Source organism: Antechinus flavipes, chromosome 1, assembly GCF_016432865.1.
Source record: "Antechinus flavipes isolate AdamAnt ecotype Samford, QLD, Australia chromosome 1, AdamAnt_v2, whole genome shotgun sequence".
Taxonomy (NCBI): Eukaryota; Metazoa; Chordata; class Mammalia; order Dasyuromorphia; family Dasyuridae; genus Antechinus; species Antechinus flavipes.
Genome location: NC_067398.1, coordinates 726666495 through 726683382, shown reverse-complemented (window position 1 = coordinate 726683382; position 16888 = coordinate 726666495). Strand labels below are relative to the sequence as shown.

Below are 16888 nucleotides of genomic sequence, written 5' to 3'. Positions count from 1 at the left end.
ACATCTGTGACCATTTTCATCATATTTGTTTCAGAATCAGAATAGAGTTGGTGCTACAGTGGAAAAATTGTGGATAGGGCCTTGAACCTGTAAGATCCAAGTTTTCATCCCTTCTCAGAAATTTGTTACTCAATTACAGAATCTGTGTTTTCCTCAGTTTCTTTATATCTAAAATGAGCCTGATTCTAGCACCTAAGTCTTGGTGTTCTCATGAGGATAAAATGAGATCATATTTATCTAGTGCATGACACCCAGTAGGTACCTTACAAATGCTCACTGTTTTATTTCATGTTGACTGTTTCCTCCCCAATTGTGCTCTCATTAAACCACTATTATCCTCACTAATTAGTGACTTCCTAAGGCACTAAATTTAAACAATTTTCCTGATCCAGAGTGGGTTTCTACATAGTTGCTGGTAGATTGTCTGCCCCACAGTCTGTGACCTCCATGAGAGCAGATGTCCCTTGCATCTCTTTCTGTTCCTGGTACTTAGCCCAGAGCCCAGCATGGAGCAGGCATATAATTTTTCTGACTCAAAGTCCTAAGAAATGGCTCACTCGGACAGCCTGAGCCCTTTTGGCTCCTTCAGGAGAATTCCATTGCCCCAGATTCCAAGCAATGACTCTTATAGGACCACAGATGATCACTGGGAGTTCGCACCCACAAGGCCATGGAGTGCAAGCCACTCATTTTATAGATGGGAAACTGAGATTCAATGACTAGTCCAGGAAGCCACTGCCAAAACATATCTGAAAATATTCCAAGGCTGCTCTTCCTCCCCCAAACCAAGCTTTCACTTCATGATGGCTCCTAGAAGTCTCTTGTAAGCACAACTCTCATGTCCCCGCTTCTCCTCACTCACCTGGAGAGCAGCTCCTCAGGCCTTCTGGGTGCAGCATCCAGGGTACTTCCCTTTGCTCAAAATAAGAGATCACATCTTCTCTGTGAACTGGAAGCCCTGGGCATGGAAAGCAGTTAGGAATGAAGGAGAGAAGCTTGAAATTTAGTTCTCTTTTGGGAATGGGGTGAGGATCTAGAGCAGCTCCATTTTGAGGTTTGCCCAATTACATTCAAACATGTGAGTCTATGGTCCCACTAGTGCTTGTAATGCTAGTAACCCGTGATAGGGTTTGCCCCATCATGCTGTTGTATAAGGTGTTCTCAGAAAGAGGCAAATGCTCTGCCCCTACCTCCTATCCTCTTAGGTTCCATGTTGCAGAAAGTTCTAATCCCATACCTGGGTACAAAGGGTTCTTGGGCCTGAGCAGCCTTGAGCCAGATCAAGAGGGACCTTATTCCTGGAACCCTTCTTCATAGGATAGACTCATTCCAGAGTTTCCATTTTCTAGAAATTAGGTGGAGCTGGTAGGGGAGTAGAGGGAGAGATGGGCATGGAGGCAGGAGTACCTGAGCTTAAATTAAGCCTTGGACAGTTAGTAGCTGTTTACTCTTTGGTAAGTTATTAAACTGTTTGCCTCAGTTTCCTCAACTCTCAAATGAGCATAACAACATCACCTAACTTGCAAGGTTAATATGTTAAAGAAACATAATAATTTGTTTTATATTTATTTACAAATAAGCATTTCCACAATTTAGTAAAATAAAAAAGATGATTAAACATGAAATGGTAAATCTGTAGTATGCAACTTGCTGTTCCTATCAAACAGACAACAAAATTATAAACGTTTTTCCTTCACTTTCCTGCCCCCACCCTAGAGATTTCTACTATTACACAGAAATATACACGGTATATCTATCCATCTATCCACATACACATATGTGTCAAATTATGCTCTATGTATTCTTAGTCATCAGTTCTTCCTCTGGATGCAAATAGCATCTTTGCTCATTTGTGCTTTTTCATAAATTTGGTTACTTAGAATAACAACTTACTTGCTGAAAGTTGTTCTTACACAACAGTGTTGCCACAGTGCTGTACAGAAAGCATCCAGCACAGCACCTGGAAAAGGAAGTGCTTCTTCCCTCCCATTTCCTTCCCACCACTTAGACTAGAATTTGAGGGCAATAAGAAGGAAGATTATGGACAAACTTCCCGTACTGGGGACAACTAGGTGCTAGAGGCAACAAATTTATGCTTATTTAAAAGAATATTCCACATACTACACCTATCACAAAGAGTAATGGCATGTAAGGAAAAGCTGCCTGAGCCATTTTCAGAGCTTTGGCAGATGAATTTGGATCCAATTAGAGTGAGACAAAATAATCTCTGAGATTAGTTCCATGCTTCCTTGTGGATTTGTTCATAGACTTGAAGTTACCTAGAATTGGTAAGAGATAACTTCAGGAGCAACTAAGAACCCCCTCAAGTTTCTATCATCCAATGTAAAGAGATCCAGGAGGGATGCAGTTGCTTTAACACAGCCAACCAGCACTTTCTCCATTCCAACTGGTACTGCCCCCACCCCCCCCAACCCTCCACCCCAGGGAATGATAATATGCCCGTTGATTGCAGATTCAGAATTAGCAGAGAAAATGTCCTTACCCAGGGATAGCAGGTTCCAGGCATTCTCCAGCATGACCCCCTTGTATATCTCCTTCTGAGGAGGGTCCAAGAGGCCCCACTCCTCCTGGGTGAAGTTCACTGCCACATCCCTGAATGTCACCCACTCCTAAAGCACCAAAAGTCATGAGATGTAGAGCTGAAAGACACTTCAGAATTAGGGTTAGGGGAATACTAACCTTCGATTTATAGCAGGAAACAAAGCAGAGAAGGGATCTGCTAAAGGTAAGACCATTTCAGAGTGTCAGTGTCAGCTCCTGGAACAAGAGTCAGTAAGTCTGACTGCATTTTTCCAAAAGCATTTTTTAGTGTGTGACTGCCACCAGTGACCACACCAGTTATAGTGTGGGGTTTGTCACCAAGGAATGGCAGGCACCAAAAGTGGGGCTCAGCCATGTGAAGAATTCACCACGGCCATTCTCTCCGGGAAAAGGAAGATTTATTGAGGGGAATAGGTTACAGACCAAATGAAGGGATACAATAATGGTAAATGTGAAATCGAGTGGGAGAGCCTATGAAAGACAAGGCCCTCAGTGAAACTCATAATTACCCAGTAGAAAGGGGATCCTCCCCCCCCCACCATGAGGTTGGGCCAAGCACTTAGCTAGCTAAATCCTGAAAGGGTTAGTTATATGTAAGGAGGAGAAGATGATTTGGGAAGCAGCCTGGAGTTAGGGGAAATAACATGGAGCTCTGGGAGGGAGGAGAAGTCCAAGGAATAAGATACCAAGAGTCAGAATGCCCCTGCTGACTGATCCAAAGGAGAGTAACCAGTGTAGGATGGCCCCAAAGTAGGTTTCTCTGAAACCAGATGGAGATGCCCCTAACCCAAAACAGAGACATCTCTAGGAGCAAAGTGAAAATTTATTACATGCTCCTGAGAAGCAAATGTCTCCCCAACTGAATAGTCCATTTGTGAAAAGAACAGGATACAAAGGTCCAGAGTAGGAGTTACACAGCTCCAGAAGAAAAATTCCCCACTCACACTGCTAATCTTTAAACCCCTTGGCTGGCTTTAAGGCCTTATAATCTAACTGAGGTAATCTGCTTGGGAAACCAAAAGGTAGCCAATTAATCCAAATCTCCCCTTTCTAGGTAATATCTGATTTGGCAATGGAGTGTGGAGGGGTTTTCTATAAATCTCTTGATTTTATGGGAGGTGAAACTTGGGCTTGTGTTAGCTTTGAGGTTGCAGGAGCATTACTCAATTTTCTGAGAGATCTCATCCCATCCCATTCAGATGAATAACTTAACTGATTTCTTACCTCCCCCCCGCCAAGAGAAGCTACTACAAACCTCTTTCTTTTACACACTCCTCACAGCCCCTCTTGACCAATATGAAGTAGAGCTAATGAACTCCCGATCTGCTTTGAAGGAGAAAGCTATGTCCTCATTTCTCACTGGTTCTACTTTGGGACTTTTCTGGCTGAGCTCTCCACTCTGTCTTTGAATTGAGGGCTTCCTTCCCACCCAGATCCCTGTCCATCCTTCTGGGACCTGTGGCTTATTTTGTAAATTGCCAAGTGAAGGGAATAGAGAACTTACTCTTCCCAAAGAAAATAAAAGAGAATAGACAGGAAAGGGAAATTAAAAAAAAAAAAATGAAGGACAACCTGGTGCAAGTGAAGTAAACTACAATTAACATTCAAAGAAAATCTGTCTCGCTGAAAGCAAGTACACTGAAAGGAAACACAGCATGCACATGGAATTAGATCCTAAGGATGACAAGTTCCCCAGAAAGACACAACTGGATTTTTAAAAATGGACCCAATCATGAAGGAAATTTTGGACAAAGAAAATGAAATTTCAATGGGAAAAATCCACAGATCACCCAAAAAAACAAACCCAGAACCCAAAAACAAAACCCAGGGCTACAAACTGCCAGGCTGGCAGTGGTCACCTTTAACAATTCAATTTGGAAAGAAAAGATCCTACAAATTAGGAGATAGACCTTTTCATACTATGGAATGGCTGGAGTTTGGGACAGAGGAATACTGATGTAAACCAAGAAGATAAGGGAAAGGGGTGGAAGAATGGGTTCCAGAGAGCATTACAGCGGAGGGTGCAGTCCAGTGTGACCTATTCTACAGATAGGAGCTGAAGAATAAGGGATAAAAAGCAAATATTCCATAGCAAAGAGGAGTCTAATATTCAGAAAAGAAAACAGAGAAGAAAGGGTCAGATGGTAAGAAAGATTCATGTCCTAAAATCTTAGAGAACAGGGAATCCTAGAGAAGAGAGTCATTAAGAAAGCCAAATGCTGGAGAACACACAAGAAAAATGGGAATTGGGGAGATGAGCTCTATGGATTTGGAAAGAAAAGACCACCTGGGAAGTGGGGGAGGAAGGACTGAAAAAGTACAGAAAGGAAGGAGGCCTTATGGCATCTTCTAAATAGGCATCAACAGAGGAACATATGTATTTCTTTGTCACATATGGAACGTCTATAAAAATTAGCCACTGAGATATAGAGATTCTGTGGACAAAAGTAAATAGGCAAAAATAATTCATACATCCCACACATGTTAAATATATTAGAATTAAATCTAAACTCTTAAAAAATAGAAAAATAAATTAATGAACTCAAAACAAGTATAAATGATAAGATATTAAAATTAAAATCTGTCAATCAATCAAAAACACACAAGATCAGAGCAGCATTGTTACTACTGTATTAACCTAATAACCAGTTTTAGAAAGAGACAATCCATAAGTAAGGCATTGACAGCTTCACACCATCCACCATGTCAAGGGAAATGTTTGTGACTGTTCATGTTGGTCAGATCTGAATGAACTGCACTCACCTGAGGAGGTCTGAGGCTCCCAGGGTCCATCTTTTTGGTTCCAGGCTCCCTCTGTACATAGCAAAGTAATCAAAGGAACTCCATTTTGTAAAGTTCTTCCAACTGGTTCCTAAACTTTCTTCACCACAGCATCCTACTGTCCCCATCCTTTATGGCCCTACCAATATAGCAACTACAATAGATCTGAATAACAGAGGTCACACCTAAGGTTTTTAATTCCATGCTTTTCTGAGGACGAGATAGCCTGTAGTCACCTGGAAAGTCCAGACAAAATCTAGTCTAGGATTGAGTTCTGAGGGTTCACAAAGAAGAGGAGCCAGGGAAGGAGAGGTAGGATCTGGGAGGCAAGATAGGCCAATATAGATCAGGTTAGATTAAGGCCACTAGAAAGACAAAAATGTTCCAGAGGGTCAGCTGAGCCTGGGAAAGAGCTGGGAAGGACTTTGGGGTCGATCCAGTGGAGCTTGGGCTTGTCGTCCCTAAAGGAAAAGTGCAGACAGGGAGCCACAAGCAGGGAACCTGACAGGAAGCAGCTCAAGAGACTGAGATTCAGTCAATGGTGAGGACGAAAGAGCTTTGGTCATTGGGTCCAAGGTGGGCTCCTGGGGGTAGGAAGGCGGGACTCGAAGATCCCTAAAGGGAGTGAGCCTGAAGGAGAATCTGACTTTCTAAGCATGAGGTGGGGAATGGGAGACGGGACCCCTGGGTCCTGATCAGAAGGCTGAAATCAGGACTCCCAGATTCCTAGGGGCAAAGTCTGAAGTCTGGGAGGTAAATCTGGGCAGGAGGAGCCAGAAAGTTTGGAAATTGGTGGGGAGGTCATCCAGCAGCAAGGCTTAAAGGGGCGCACCCGACTGCCTGTGAAACCAACAAGTGTGGGGAACTCCGGCCCTGACCTACCTGGGAGCTACACACGCTTCCAGAAAACAAAGCGATCTGAGCTCTCAGGGAGAAGGAGAGAGCCCAAAATTCCCCAGGAAGGGAAGACAATCTGATGGGCAGGAAGGACATTACAGCTCCAAGACTTCCCGACTTCCTCCAACCCCTCTGGAGGGTCCTCAAGGTCCTCAGAGTCCTTCCCTGCCCATTTACCAGGGTGTTTGAGCTCTTTCTTCCAATCACAGCCAGGGACAGGACTTAAGGACTCTCACAACTCCTCCACATAGGTCCCCCTTCTCTCATCTGCCCTAAACTCCCCACTCCCCCCCTCCTACACCCCTTTCATACTCCACCTGGACAGTCACCCACAGGCTGGTCCTCTCTGAGAGCTCCTCCTTCCCAGCGCCTCTGATTAGTTACCTTTATTTCTTACAGTTCCTCTTCATATTGTTTTAAAGCTACATTTTACATCCTTAAGGTCTGGCCTGCTTGTAGAGGGTGAAAAATTACAAAGACAGTGGGAGAACCAGTACAATCCAATCTGGATTTACAGCTACAAAAAGTGTCCAGCATCCCCATTTTCCCAAGAGCCGTTTGCTTCCAGTTCCTCAGAGCAGAGGATTTGTTGTCTTGCCTTAGTCTTTCTGCTCAGAAGGAGGTGAGTCTGGGAGGGAAGGAGCTGGTGGAAGCGTTGGGGAGGAGGAGCTGTCAGAGAGGACCAGCCTGTGGGTGCCCAGGTGGAGTGTAAATTCCGGGGTGGAGTTTGGAGCTTGGGAGGAGTTTAGGGCAGAAAAGGGATCTTTGCGTGATGGGAATGAGGGGCAGGACTTTTGTAGGAGGAGCAGTGAGAGTCCTTAAGTCCTGGCTCTGGGTATGATTGGAGAAAGAAGCTCAACCACCTTGGGGGATAGACAAAGCAGGGCTTTTGGGACTGGGAAAACTGTCCCTGATTGGATTGGAGGGAAGCAGGAAGTCTTTGAGCTGAGATCTCTCTCTTCTGTGGAGTTCAGATCCCTCTCCCTTTTTCCCTTGGAACTACTGTCCCTTTGTCTTCTGGAGCACAACAGTACTTGCAGCTCCCAGGTAGGTTTGAGCCAACATCTCCCATATTTCCTGGCTTCTTTTGGCTGTCCTGGTCATTCGGTCCCCTCTTCCACTCTGACCTTGTTGTGAGTGACCAAGTCGAGCAAAAGCACCCCCTTCTGCCAAGCCTTCTTCTTGGATGAGCTCCCCACCCCTAAATGTTTTCTAGGCTCCCAGTCACTTCCCAAACTTCCTGGCTCCCCTTGCCCACATTTACCTCCCAGACTTTAGCCTTTGCCCCTAGTAATCCGGGAATCCTGATTTCAGCCTTCTGATCAGGACCCAGAGTTCTCCTCTCCCTGTTCCCACTTCTTGCTTAGGGATTCAGATCCTCTTTCAGACCTAATCACCTTTAAGGTCCCTTGAGTCCTGCCTTCCTACCTCTAGCACCTCAACTTGGGCCCAGTTTCCAAAGTCCTTTCCTGCTTCCCCTTAACAGAATCCATGGCCCTTATACTCATTTCCATCAAGTCTCAGGCTTGTGACTCCTTGTCTGCACTTTCTTTATGAACTCCAAGACCAGGCTCTACCAAAGCATCCCTCCCCAGTTCCTAGTCAGGCCTCAGGACTCAGAATTCCTTCTTTCCCAGGCTCAGCTGTCCCACTGGAGCACAATTGTCACTCCAATATTCCTGATTTCCCTGCCATGACCTATATTGGTTTGTTTTACTTCCCACACTCTAATCCTGCTCCTCAGACCTGCTTCCCAGCTCCTCTTCCTTCAGACCCTCACGGCTCAGTCCTAGATAGGATTTTACCTTTCTTGTTTTAGGCTTCTCCTGGTCATTTCTGGTGACTCCAAGCCAGGACTTTCCCCATTCCCCACCTTTCCTGGCTTCCCTCTCCCTACAACAAGCAGTCTGTCTATTGTCTAGAATATGTGTTAGTTGGGGAGAGAGGATAGAGGGAGGGCAGAGAATCAGGTGGAAGGAGAGCTCTGACTCAGGAACCATTGAAGCTCTCACTGGTCTCCCACTTGGGGTCCCAAGCCCCTTATACTTCTGGGTCTCTGTGGGAGGATAGGGAGAGGAGGAAGAGACAGAGGGAATGGGTTTTCCTGTTCACCCCCACCTTCATTTCCAATCCTGACTCTCCCTGCTGCCTGCAACCTTCTGTAGGGTGGAGTTTTTATCCTGAGGGCAGGACCAGGACCTTTGAAACTCCTTGTTAGGGTCTCACCCTCAGTATGTTTCTGCAGGTTACCTTCTAGCCTATAGAAACCCCTTCTTCCTCAGGGATGGTTCTCCCTCTCCAGCTTATTCTTCAGGGGAACCAGGCCTGGGTCAAATGTAGATAATAAAACTTGGAGGAAAATTAGACTGGTTTTATCACGAGGGTCCCAAAGAGCAGTCACCCAGAGGATGATGAGCACAAAGGCAATCAGCCTGAGAGGAAGATTGGGGCAAGTCCTGGGCACTCTAGGACTTTCTCTTGGTTATCAGACTAAGAATGAAAGCCTCCCATGGTTCACTGTGACCACTGTTGATAAGAGCTTTGGCTGTTGCTTCTTTTGTGGGGCCAAAAAGGGTGGGGAAAGTCCAATCCTGAGATTTAAAGATCAAGACCAGGAGGAACTTGACAAAATAGAGTCACTCTGGGTATTTGTTACCTCCACAGGGAGCCTTGAGCTCCCTGTGAGGGAATGGGCTCTAGGAACTTCTGACCTCCTTCTCAGGTGAGTGTAGTCCATCCCCAGATTTGACTATCAGTAGTCACACCCACTACCATAGACACGGAGGATGGGCTGTGAAGCTGGCAGTGTCTCATGTATGGATCATTTCTTTATCAACATGGGTATCAGTTATAACACAGTAGGTTAAATTCCATCTCTTTACAGCTGACACACAAGGATAACCACTTCCCTCATTACTCTTTATTACCTAGGGAACATGTCTTTGCTCTCTGAATGGTACATACACACATTATGTGTACACACACACACACACACACACACACACACACACATTATGTGTACACACACAGTTTGTCCCATTTCTCTTTCTTGTGGCCAACCTCTTCCATATAGCAACTCAAGATCTGGGAAAGATCTGGCTTCCCCAGCTCTTGGCTTTTGCAGTGCTGTTACCAGAGCAGAAACTGGCCTCCTGGTGCTGCTCAGGTTACCCAAGCTTTCCCAGGTCTCTCTGAAACTCCCCTTTACCATTTCTTGGGTCAAGTCAATAAGCATTTAGACAGGCCCCAGAATCCAGCCAAGGAGTTCTAATGCCAACATTTCCCTATATGGGCAACCCTGTTTGTTCTCTCACACAGCTAGCCTCTCCCGTGATTAGCCTGTATGCTTTTATGTGTATAGAGCTCCTGATGGCCAAGAGAAAATCTCAGAATTCTTTTTACATTTGCCTCCAAGCACATCAAGTGTCTGAGAGAGATCTCAGAATGAAAATTCCCAGGAACATGATAACCAAAATGCAGAGCTTCCAAGTAGATGAGAAAAATCCTGCAAGCACCTGCAAAGTCCATGAGAACCAGACACAATTGAACAATTATTATTAAGGAGCAGAGAATTTGAAATAAAACAAGCCAGAATAAGACAAGAGTCATTCATGAAACAAAACAGAATATAACACTATGAGGGGGAAAGGACCTTTAATGAAAGTCCTTCCAAGCATTCCTAATGAAAACACCATAGATGCAGAAAAGCTGAAGAGAAATTAAAAAAAAAAAAAAAAAAAAAAAAAGCGGTCCAATCCAGGTCTTACTTGAGACCTACCCTACTCTCTATTAGGGCTATGGATTCAGACATATTGGCTCTCCATTCTCCTAAGAACCAATTGTAAAGACAGACTAGGTAAACCTTGATGAAGAATGCCTGTTACTGGAACAAAAGCGTTCTTTACTCTACAATGAATTGAAGGCATTCTTGAGGTAAATAGATCAGTATGATCATTTCTGCTCTGTATTGATAAGTATCACAACTGTTTACAATTCTCTTGAGGTTGATGAGCGTCACTACCATGCTGTGTTGATAAGCATCTTGGCTTGGAGAGATGCAGAAATTCCCAGAAAAGAATTGTGATGAAGGTAGCTAGTAATTTTGTAACACTAAAAGATATATCAACACTGGCACTCAGATTAATAAACAGAGACTGCAAAGCTTATCTTCCGCCTGGTCTCAGTATTCATGCACACTCTCAGTCTTTCAGTGGAGCTGGACTCTGACAAGCCACAGCTTGGCTAATTTGAGAAATGAAGGCTGGGCCACAGTCTCTGAAAAGAGCTGAGCAGACCAAAACCAGGTATGATTTCTTCTAGTAAACACCTTGATGTCCCAGGGGCTTTTCAGTTCCACAACGGAAGGCGTCTATCCAATGAGTAAAGATGTCAACAAAGACCAAAAGGAGCTTGAAGCCCCCCAAGGGGGCATATGTATAAAATCTGTCTGCTAATCCTTCCCTGGATATATCCCCCTCCTCTGGATGGACTTCAGAAGAGAGGGTGATTTAATAGCCCCTTCAGAATTTACTTGGCACAAACCAGGCAGGCCTGGCAGACCTGCCTAATTGTTTTTCCCACTTATGACCAGTGAAAATAGGCTTCACAAGGCATTAGAAGGCACTGTTTCCTAAGTGAGTAGCTTGTTATAGCCAAAAAGAAATTTCCACTGGCTAGCTTCTGGGAGTAGTTGGCCAGAGGGAATTTGAAACCATCCAGAAGAGAAAAGGGCTACCCCTTTCCTTCAACAAGGGCTTGTTCCTGGGGGCTATATGACCAAGTGTAGGACTTGGTGGATTGGGGAATCAAAAGTGCCATGGTCAAAGGCAAATGGGAAACAGCACAGGTGGCTGAATCTGCAAGCCTGTTTCCCTTGGCCTGAAGTACATCCTCCTTCCGGTGTCCTTCACAAAGCATTACAGGAACCTCTCTGGGTCCTTGGACAGCTTGCAGTAATTGTAGAATTTCCCCTGCATACTTAGTGGGGGGATGTTTGCTGTCAAAAGACTTCTTTTTTTTCTATATAGCCCCATGAGCATACAAGACATAAAAGACAATTTGGGGTCAGTAAATTCACTCTAATTCCTTTCACCAATTCTAAAGCCCTGGTGAGGGCCATGAGATTAGCTTTCTGGGCAGAAGTCTGGTGGGGGAGAGGGGAACGGGACTCATAGCTTAGTTTCTAGGTTCAATTGAGGCTCACCAGCCTCATCAGACAGTACACACCTGTCTACCTTCTCCTGTTATCAAGAAAACTGGGCCCATCATAAACTGTAGAGGGCCAGTACTAAGTCCATGTACAGAAAAACTCCGGTCCAGGTCTTACTTGAGACCTGTTCTCTATAAGGGTTCAAAGTTCAAAGAATTAGCTCAGCATCTTCCGTGTCAGTGATGAGAAACAAGCTGGAGAGAAATTTAAGGTATCTTGCTGGACAATGCATAATGAAATATGCCATTTGTGACTCCAGAAGTAGATTGTTACTGCTAACTGCTCCCATTTGTGACTCTGTTACCACAAGCAGTTTGTTACAACTCTGTTAGAGAAGCTGATTGTTCCTGCTAACTGCCCCCATTTGTGACTTTGTTACTATAAGCAGTTTGTTACAACTCTGTTAGAGAAAGTGATTATTACTGCTAACTTCCCTGCTTTGTGACTGTTACCATAAGAAGTTTGTTACAACAGTTTTTTAGACAAGCAGATTGTTACTCCTAATTACTGTTTAATGTTTTTTTTTTTTATCATGCATGATTATGTTATATTTTATTTTATTTTATAATAACTTTATATTGACAGAATCCATGCCAAGGTAATTTTTTTACAACATTATCCCTTGTACTCGCTTCTGTTCCGATTTTTCCCCTCCCTCCCTCCACCCCCTCCCCTAGATGGCAAGCAGTCCTATATATGTTAGATATGTTGCAGTATATCCTAGATACAATATATGTTTGCAGAACCGAACTTACTGTTTAATGTTAATGTCAAGCTGGAAAGTTGGAAATGAGGTATATCTGTAACCTTGGAAGGTACACTTAGTAGCCTGAAAATTCTCCCATATTCATTTCATTTGGTCCACCCTGTGCAGAGTGCCATTATCTAGCAGGGAGATCTGCCATTATCTCCCTGTTGAGACCAACAGGGAATAAAGGGAGCAGGGAGAGTCACCTTAGTGTGCCACCATGCTTCAGATAGATTCCTAGAAATTGTGACTGCTATAGGCTGCAGCAGGCCGTAGACACACATATAATGATGGAACCTCCTCAAGTCAATATTCAGGTTAGATTTTAAGCAATAATGACACTCCGGGGTTATTTCACAAGTAAAAGGAGGTTTATTTAAGTATAGCCTAAAAAGTGACCTTTTATAAAGTCACTAGAGTTCCTTAGGTTGAGTACATAAGACTCCTTTTGCTTCCATGGGAGAGCTCTTCTGCTCAGTACATCAAAGGTATGGGCCATGTTGGGAAATCTGTCCTAGCTGAAGGACCCTAATTTCACAGAGGTAGACTTCTTAGACTTTTAGTTTGCCAAGCAGACATGCTAAGCTTGTCCAGAGCCCCTCAGAATACTGTTCAGAGAGGGGCGTGTGGAGCCTTTAGCCGCTGTGTAAGTCTGGCTCTGTGGCCAGCTTTGTCACCTTCCAGGGAAGAAAACAAAACTGACCCAACCATGTGGCAGGGGAGGGACAGAACTCCAAGGGATGGTGGCTCTTTCACCAAAGCTGATAAGCTCAAAAGGGCTAGCAGGTAAGTGATCAATCTAGTGCCAAGACTGAAAGAAAACCAGCACTGAGTCAAACACCTTATCAATGAATTCCCTGATCCTTATAGCAAACTCTGGCATCATTATCCATATCTTATTTTTTGCTTATGTAGTCAGGGAGATCTGGAGCAGAAAATATTGATTTCCTTCACTTTTTTAATTCAAATTTTCTTTCTTTTTTTTAACAAGAAAAAATAGATTTTTCTCCCTTCCCTCTCTGCCATGCCATCCTATGGAGAAAGCAAGAATATACAATATATGTAGCTATAAGTTAGCCAACTCTTCTGAAAAGGCATTTAGTATTAGCTATTAAAACATGATCAAATGTCTCTATTTCGCAACACAGATTCTGCTGCAAAGTATGAGCTCTAAGTAAATGAGGGAAGAAAGGTTCTAGCTACACTAAAATATTCATTGCAATAACTATTTTTGTTTTACTTTGTGTTTTGGTAACAAAATATAATGTAGATACAAAAAAGAAAGAAAATAGATGGTCTTTAGTTGGACAATGTCTAAACAAATTTTGATAATGAATATATTGGAGTATTGTATCATGACATACGGTGGATAGAAAGAATTCAGAAAAGCATGGGAATATGTAAATGAACAGAAATAGATTGAGGTGAGCAAAACTAAGAGAAACTATATGCCCAATGACTTTAAATACTCAGAAAGCCTAATCAGTGATCTCTTCAATTTGAAATTCCTTCTGACAAAGTAGTTGCATGTCTCTCTATCCATCCTTTAATTCTTGCCTGTGTTTTTTGTTTTTTTGTTTTTTTAAATAAGAAACTTCTTGCCTGTGTTTCATAGAAATTCACAAAGGATCATTACAAAATGATGGAATTCTTCCTTATTTACTCCTACCATCTCAAGGGCATTTGTCCAATGTTCCGGCATCTACCCATCATCGCTCTTCCTTGCCATGTGACCAGCTAATCTTCACTTCTTGTTCTATAATCTTTCATGTGAAGTATGAACAATGTCAATTATCCCAACAGAGGACACAAAGAAATTTCAGAAAATGCTTTGATCAACCAACACAACTACCTTGACAAATGGAGAGAAGCAACTGCCAAAGATGATAACAAGTAGAGAATAAATTAGCTTGTAAAATCTTTTAATTTTATGATGTTTGTGCTAACAATGACAAATCATTCTGAGACTCTACAGTCTGTCACATTTGATAGATTTATACATTAGACAGAAATGGGGGCCATTACCAGTTGTCTTGGTCTCTTTTTTCCCACTAGGTTCTGATGACTCTGATGGATGGAGTGAGCCTAATGACTCTCCATAGTCTCCCTGAAATCCAACACAAGACCTGCCTTGATGATGGTATCAGTGTTCTTTGAGAACAAAGGACCAATAACAACAAGTTTCACTTGAAGACACTCAGGAGTTCAAAAGTTGCTCAGTGTTGCTCTCACTGCAAAAAATTCAGTTTTCCACTCAGTCACTTTTAATTGAAGAAAAACTCTGATGCAAGTTAAAAGTGCAATGTTTTCATAAAACACTCCAATTCAAAGGAATTGTTCTCTCTGTGCCAGCTATAGATGATTTCATGTTAAGGAAATATATTAATTATCTTCTGTATGTTTAACTGTTCTGATTCAGTTCTAGAACACCCTTTGTTGTCTGTATTAGTCAAAATGATACCATTCCTGGAAATATTTTTGTACAATTAGAGGAAATTTGTTAGTTGTCAGTAATTTCTGCAAGATCCAGATGTAAAGTATCAACACTTTCAAGATGAAAAGAGGGACTGTTAGCAGCTCACATTTCAGGCTTTCAATCAATCATGGTGTCCCTGCCCCAAGGATGGTGTCAGTCCTTTAAGTGTTTATATTGTTTTCCCCACCTCCCAAATTGTGTTTTTGTTTTATCCTTAAATGGGGACCATGGCAACTTTTAATCCTCCAGTTTTTAGCTCCATAGGGAAGTCATTGGTCTTTTTTTTGCTATTAAATTCATGCTAAACTGTCAGTGCTCAGAACTTTGGGTGTCAGTTGACTGGATTGAACTTGTGACAATTGGGCTTGGTGGTTTTCTCCTAAAGGAAGGCTTAAGCTTATAGAATCTGTGCATGGAAGCCACTGTCATCCATTAAACCTGATTGTGTTGAAGGTATCCCAGTGGTGTCACCTGGTCTGCTGCTCAGTCTCTTCACTGCGAGCAAAGATCCTCCATTGTTTGCAGTTTCCTTTTCCAGCTCATTTTATAGAAGAGGAAACGGAGACAAACAGGGATAAATGACTTGCCCAGGGTCCACAAACCTAATTAGTGTCTGAGGCAGGATTTTAAATACCTGAAGTTGAGACTTCTTGATTCCCCACCCAGAGTTCTGTTCATTATGGCTCCCCCAATAGCCCTTGGTCTCACCCTTGAGGGACACTGTGAGCTTGGAGAACTTTGTTATTGTGGAGTCCTTCAATCATGTCCAACTCTTGAGCTTCAGCGAAATTATGTCATCTGATTAACTGCCAGAGCATCAACTTTGTTCAAGGAAGGAATCCCATTTTGAATCCACATCAGAGACTGTTGAGACTAAAAGTGGCTCAGAGATATAACTTCCACACAAACTCTTCCATATTTAATTGTATAGTTTTTATCATCAATGGTCAATCTATCAGATGAAAATCATTTCTATATTAAAAATAAATATCCCCAACACCTTGAATACTGAAGGTCTTTCACACTTAGTCAAAATTGGACAACTTTTTTTTTTTTTAGCAACCCCTTCCCCAAGGCTAATAAGTTATTTGTGACTTTTTCCAAAAAGAAGGCCCCAAAAGTTCCTTTTAAATCCCAGGTCTTTCCACATAGGGAGAATTTACAAGTTCTTTTGTACTTTTCCCAAATCCTACTGTATCATTATTTGTTTTAAAATAAAACAAGCTTAAGTAAATACTGAAGTTAACCCTACTCTTAATTCATCATTTGATATCTAAATCCAAAGAGGAGTTTATTTAGTAAAGGTATAACTGCATCACCCTCTAGAAATCATTTTTTCATTAGTAATATTTTATGCACAAGGGTTTCCCCAAAATCCCAATACAAGTCATATTAGGAGATGAAAAATGATAAAAAGACATCAGTTCAGTTGAATGTATTCCAAATTGTGTGACATAGAAAATCATTGCCAATTACAAATCCTGGACTGATTGAATTCAGCAACCAGTGTAGCAGATGTTTTTATTTCTTATTCTGACATTTCTAAATAGATCATCCTTTTGAAATTAAGCATATTTTGCATTCAGCTCTGTCCTACCTATACAAGGATATTTCACAAGTATCCTAATGCTTACTATCCACCCCCTCATTAATTATTCACTAATCTGGGTTGATTCTCACCTATCAGGAGCACCCCATTTTTGAAAGGTATTGAGTTATTCAGGAGTGTCAGAAGACAACTCATCAAAGATAAACGTTATTCTCTTCACTGCTTAGAAACAGGGTGGCTCCATTTCAGCACTTCATAGATTCTTTCTCTCTAGTGGGACTACAACAGCTTGAGAAATAAGCCCATGACTGGGAAAGTCTTACATCTTCCTCTCTTTCTTGGCTAAGGAGATCAACATCCTCTTAATTAAAGGCTCAGTGTTAGCTAACAAGGGCTGGTTGAACAAATGTGTCCAACTAGGCTTCCTCCATTTGAGTTGACTTCCTGAAGGCCCTTTCGGCATCCTCTGTTGCTAGCTGGGATTCTCAGCTCCACTTACATTTTATCTCCCTTGCCTGTATCCCTTGACAGCTCATTGATGCTATCTCTACTTTACTTCAATATCCATTAGGTCAATTCTAAGTCTGTTTCTCTCAAAGTCGCCTCTCCCCACAGAACTCATTCATTCTCAGCTTTGAAGGCTCATTCTAAAACCTAGATTTCTAA

At 42.5% G+C, this 16888-nt stretch overlaps 1 protein-coding gene and 1 long non-coding RNA gene across 3 annotated transcripts in view; one reads left to right on the top strand and one right to left on the bottom strand.

Moving 5' to 3' along the window:
• The window catches only part of LOC127545924 (zinc finger protein OZF-like), a 115761-nt gene extending 108894 nt beyond the window's left edge, over positions 1-6867 (bottom strand). Inside the window, exons 1-2 of the mRNA XM_051973440.1 lie at positions 6625-6867; positions 5326-5376 (exon numbers count right to left, since the gene is read on the bottom strand). Of these exons, the coding sequence (XP_051829400.1) occupies positions 5326-5355 (30 nt within the window). The 5' untranslated portion in view covers positions 5356-5376; positions 6625-6867. The remainder of the gene's footprint in view (positions 1-5325; positions 5377-6624) is intronic.
• Positions 6868-7127: 260 nt separating this feature from the next.
• On the top strand, positions 7128-15129 carry LOC127545915 (uncharacterized). 2 transcript variants are annotated; one of them, XR_007949851.1, is made up of 2 exons: positions 7128-7287; positions 13813-15129. It is a non-coding gene; the product is annotated as an uncharacterized LOC127545915 (long non-coding RNA). The 2 variants fall into 2 exon arrangements; XR_007949852.1 differs by lacking the exon at positions 7128-7287 and adding an exon at positions 10859-11660.
• Positions 15130-16888: the final 1759 nt, after the last annotated feature.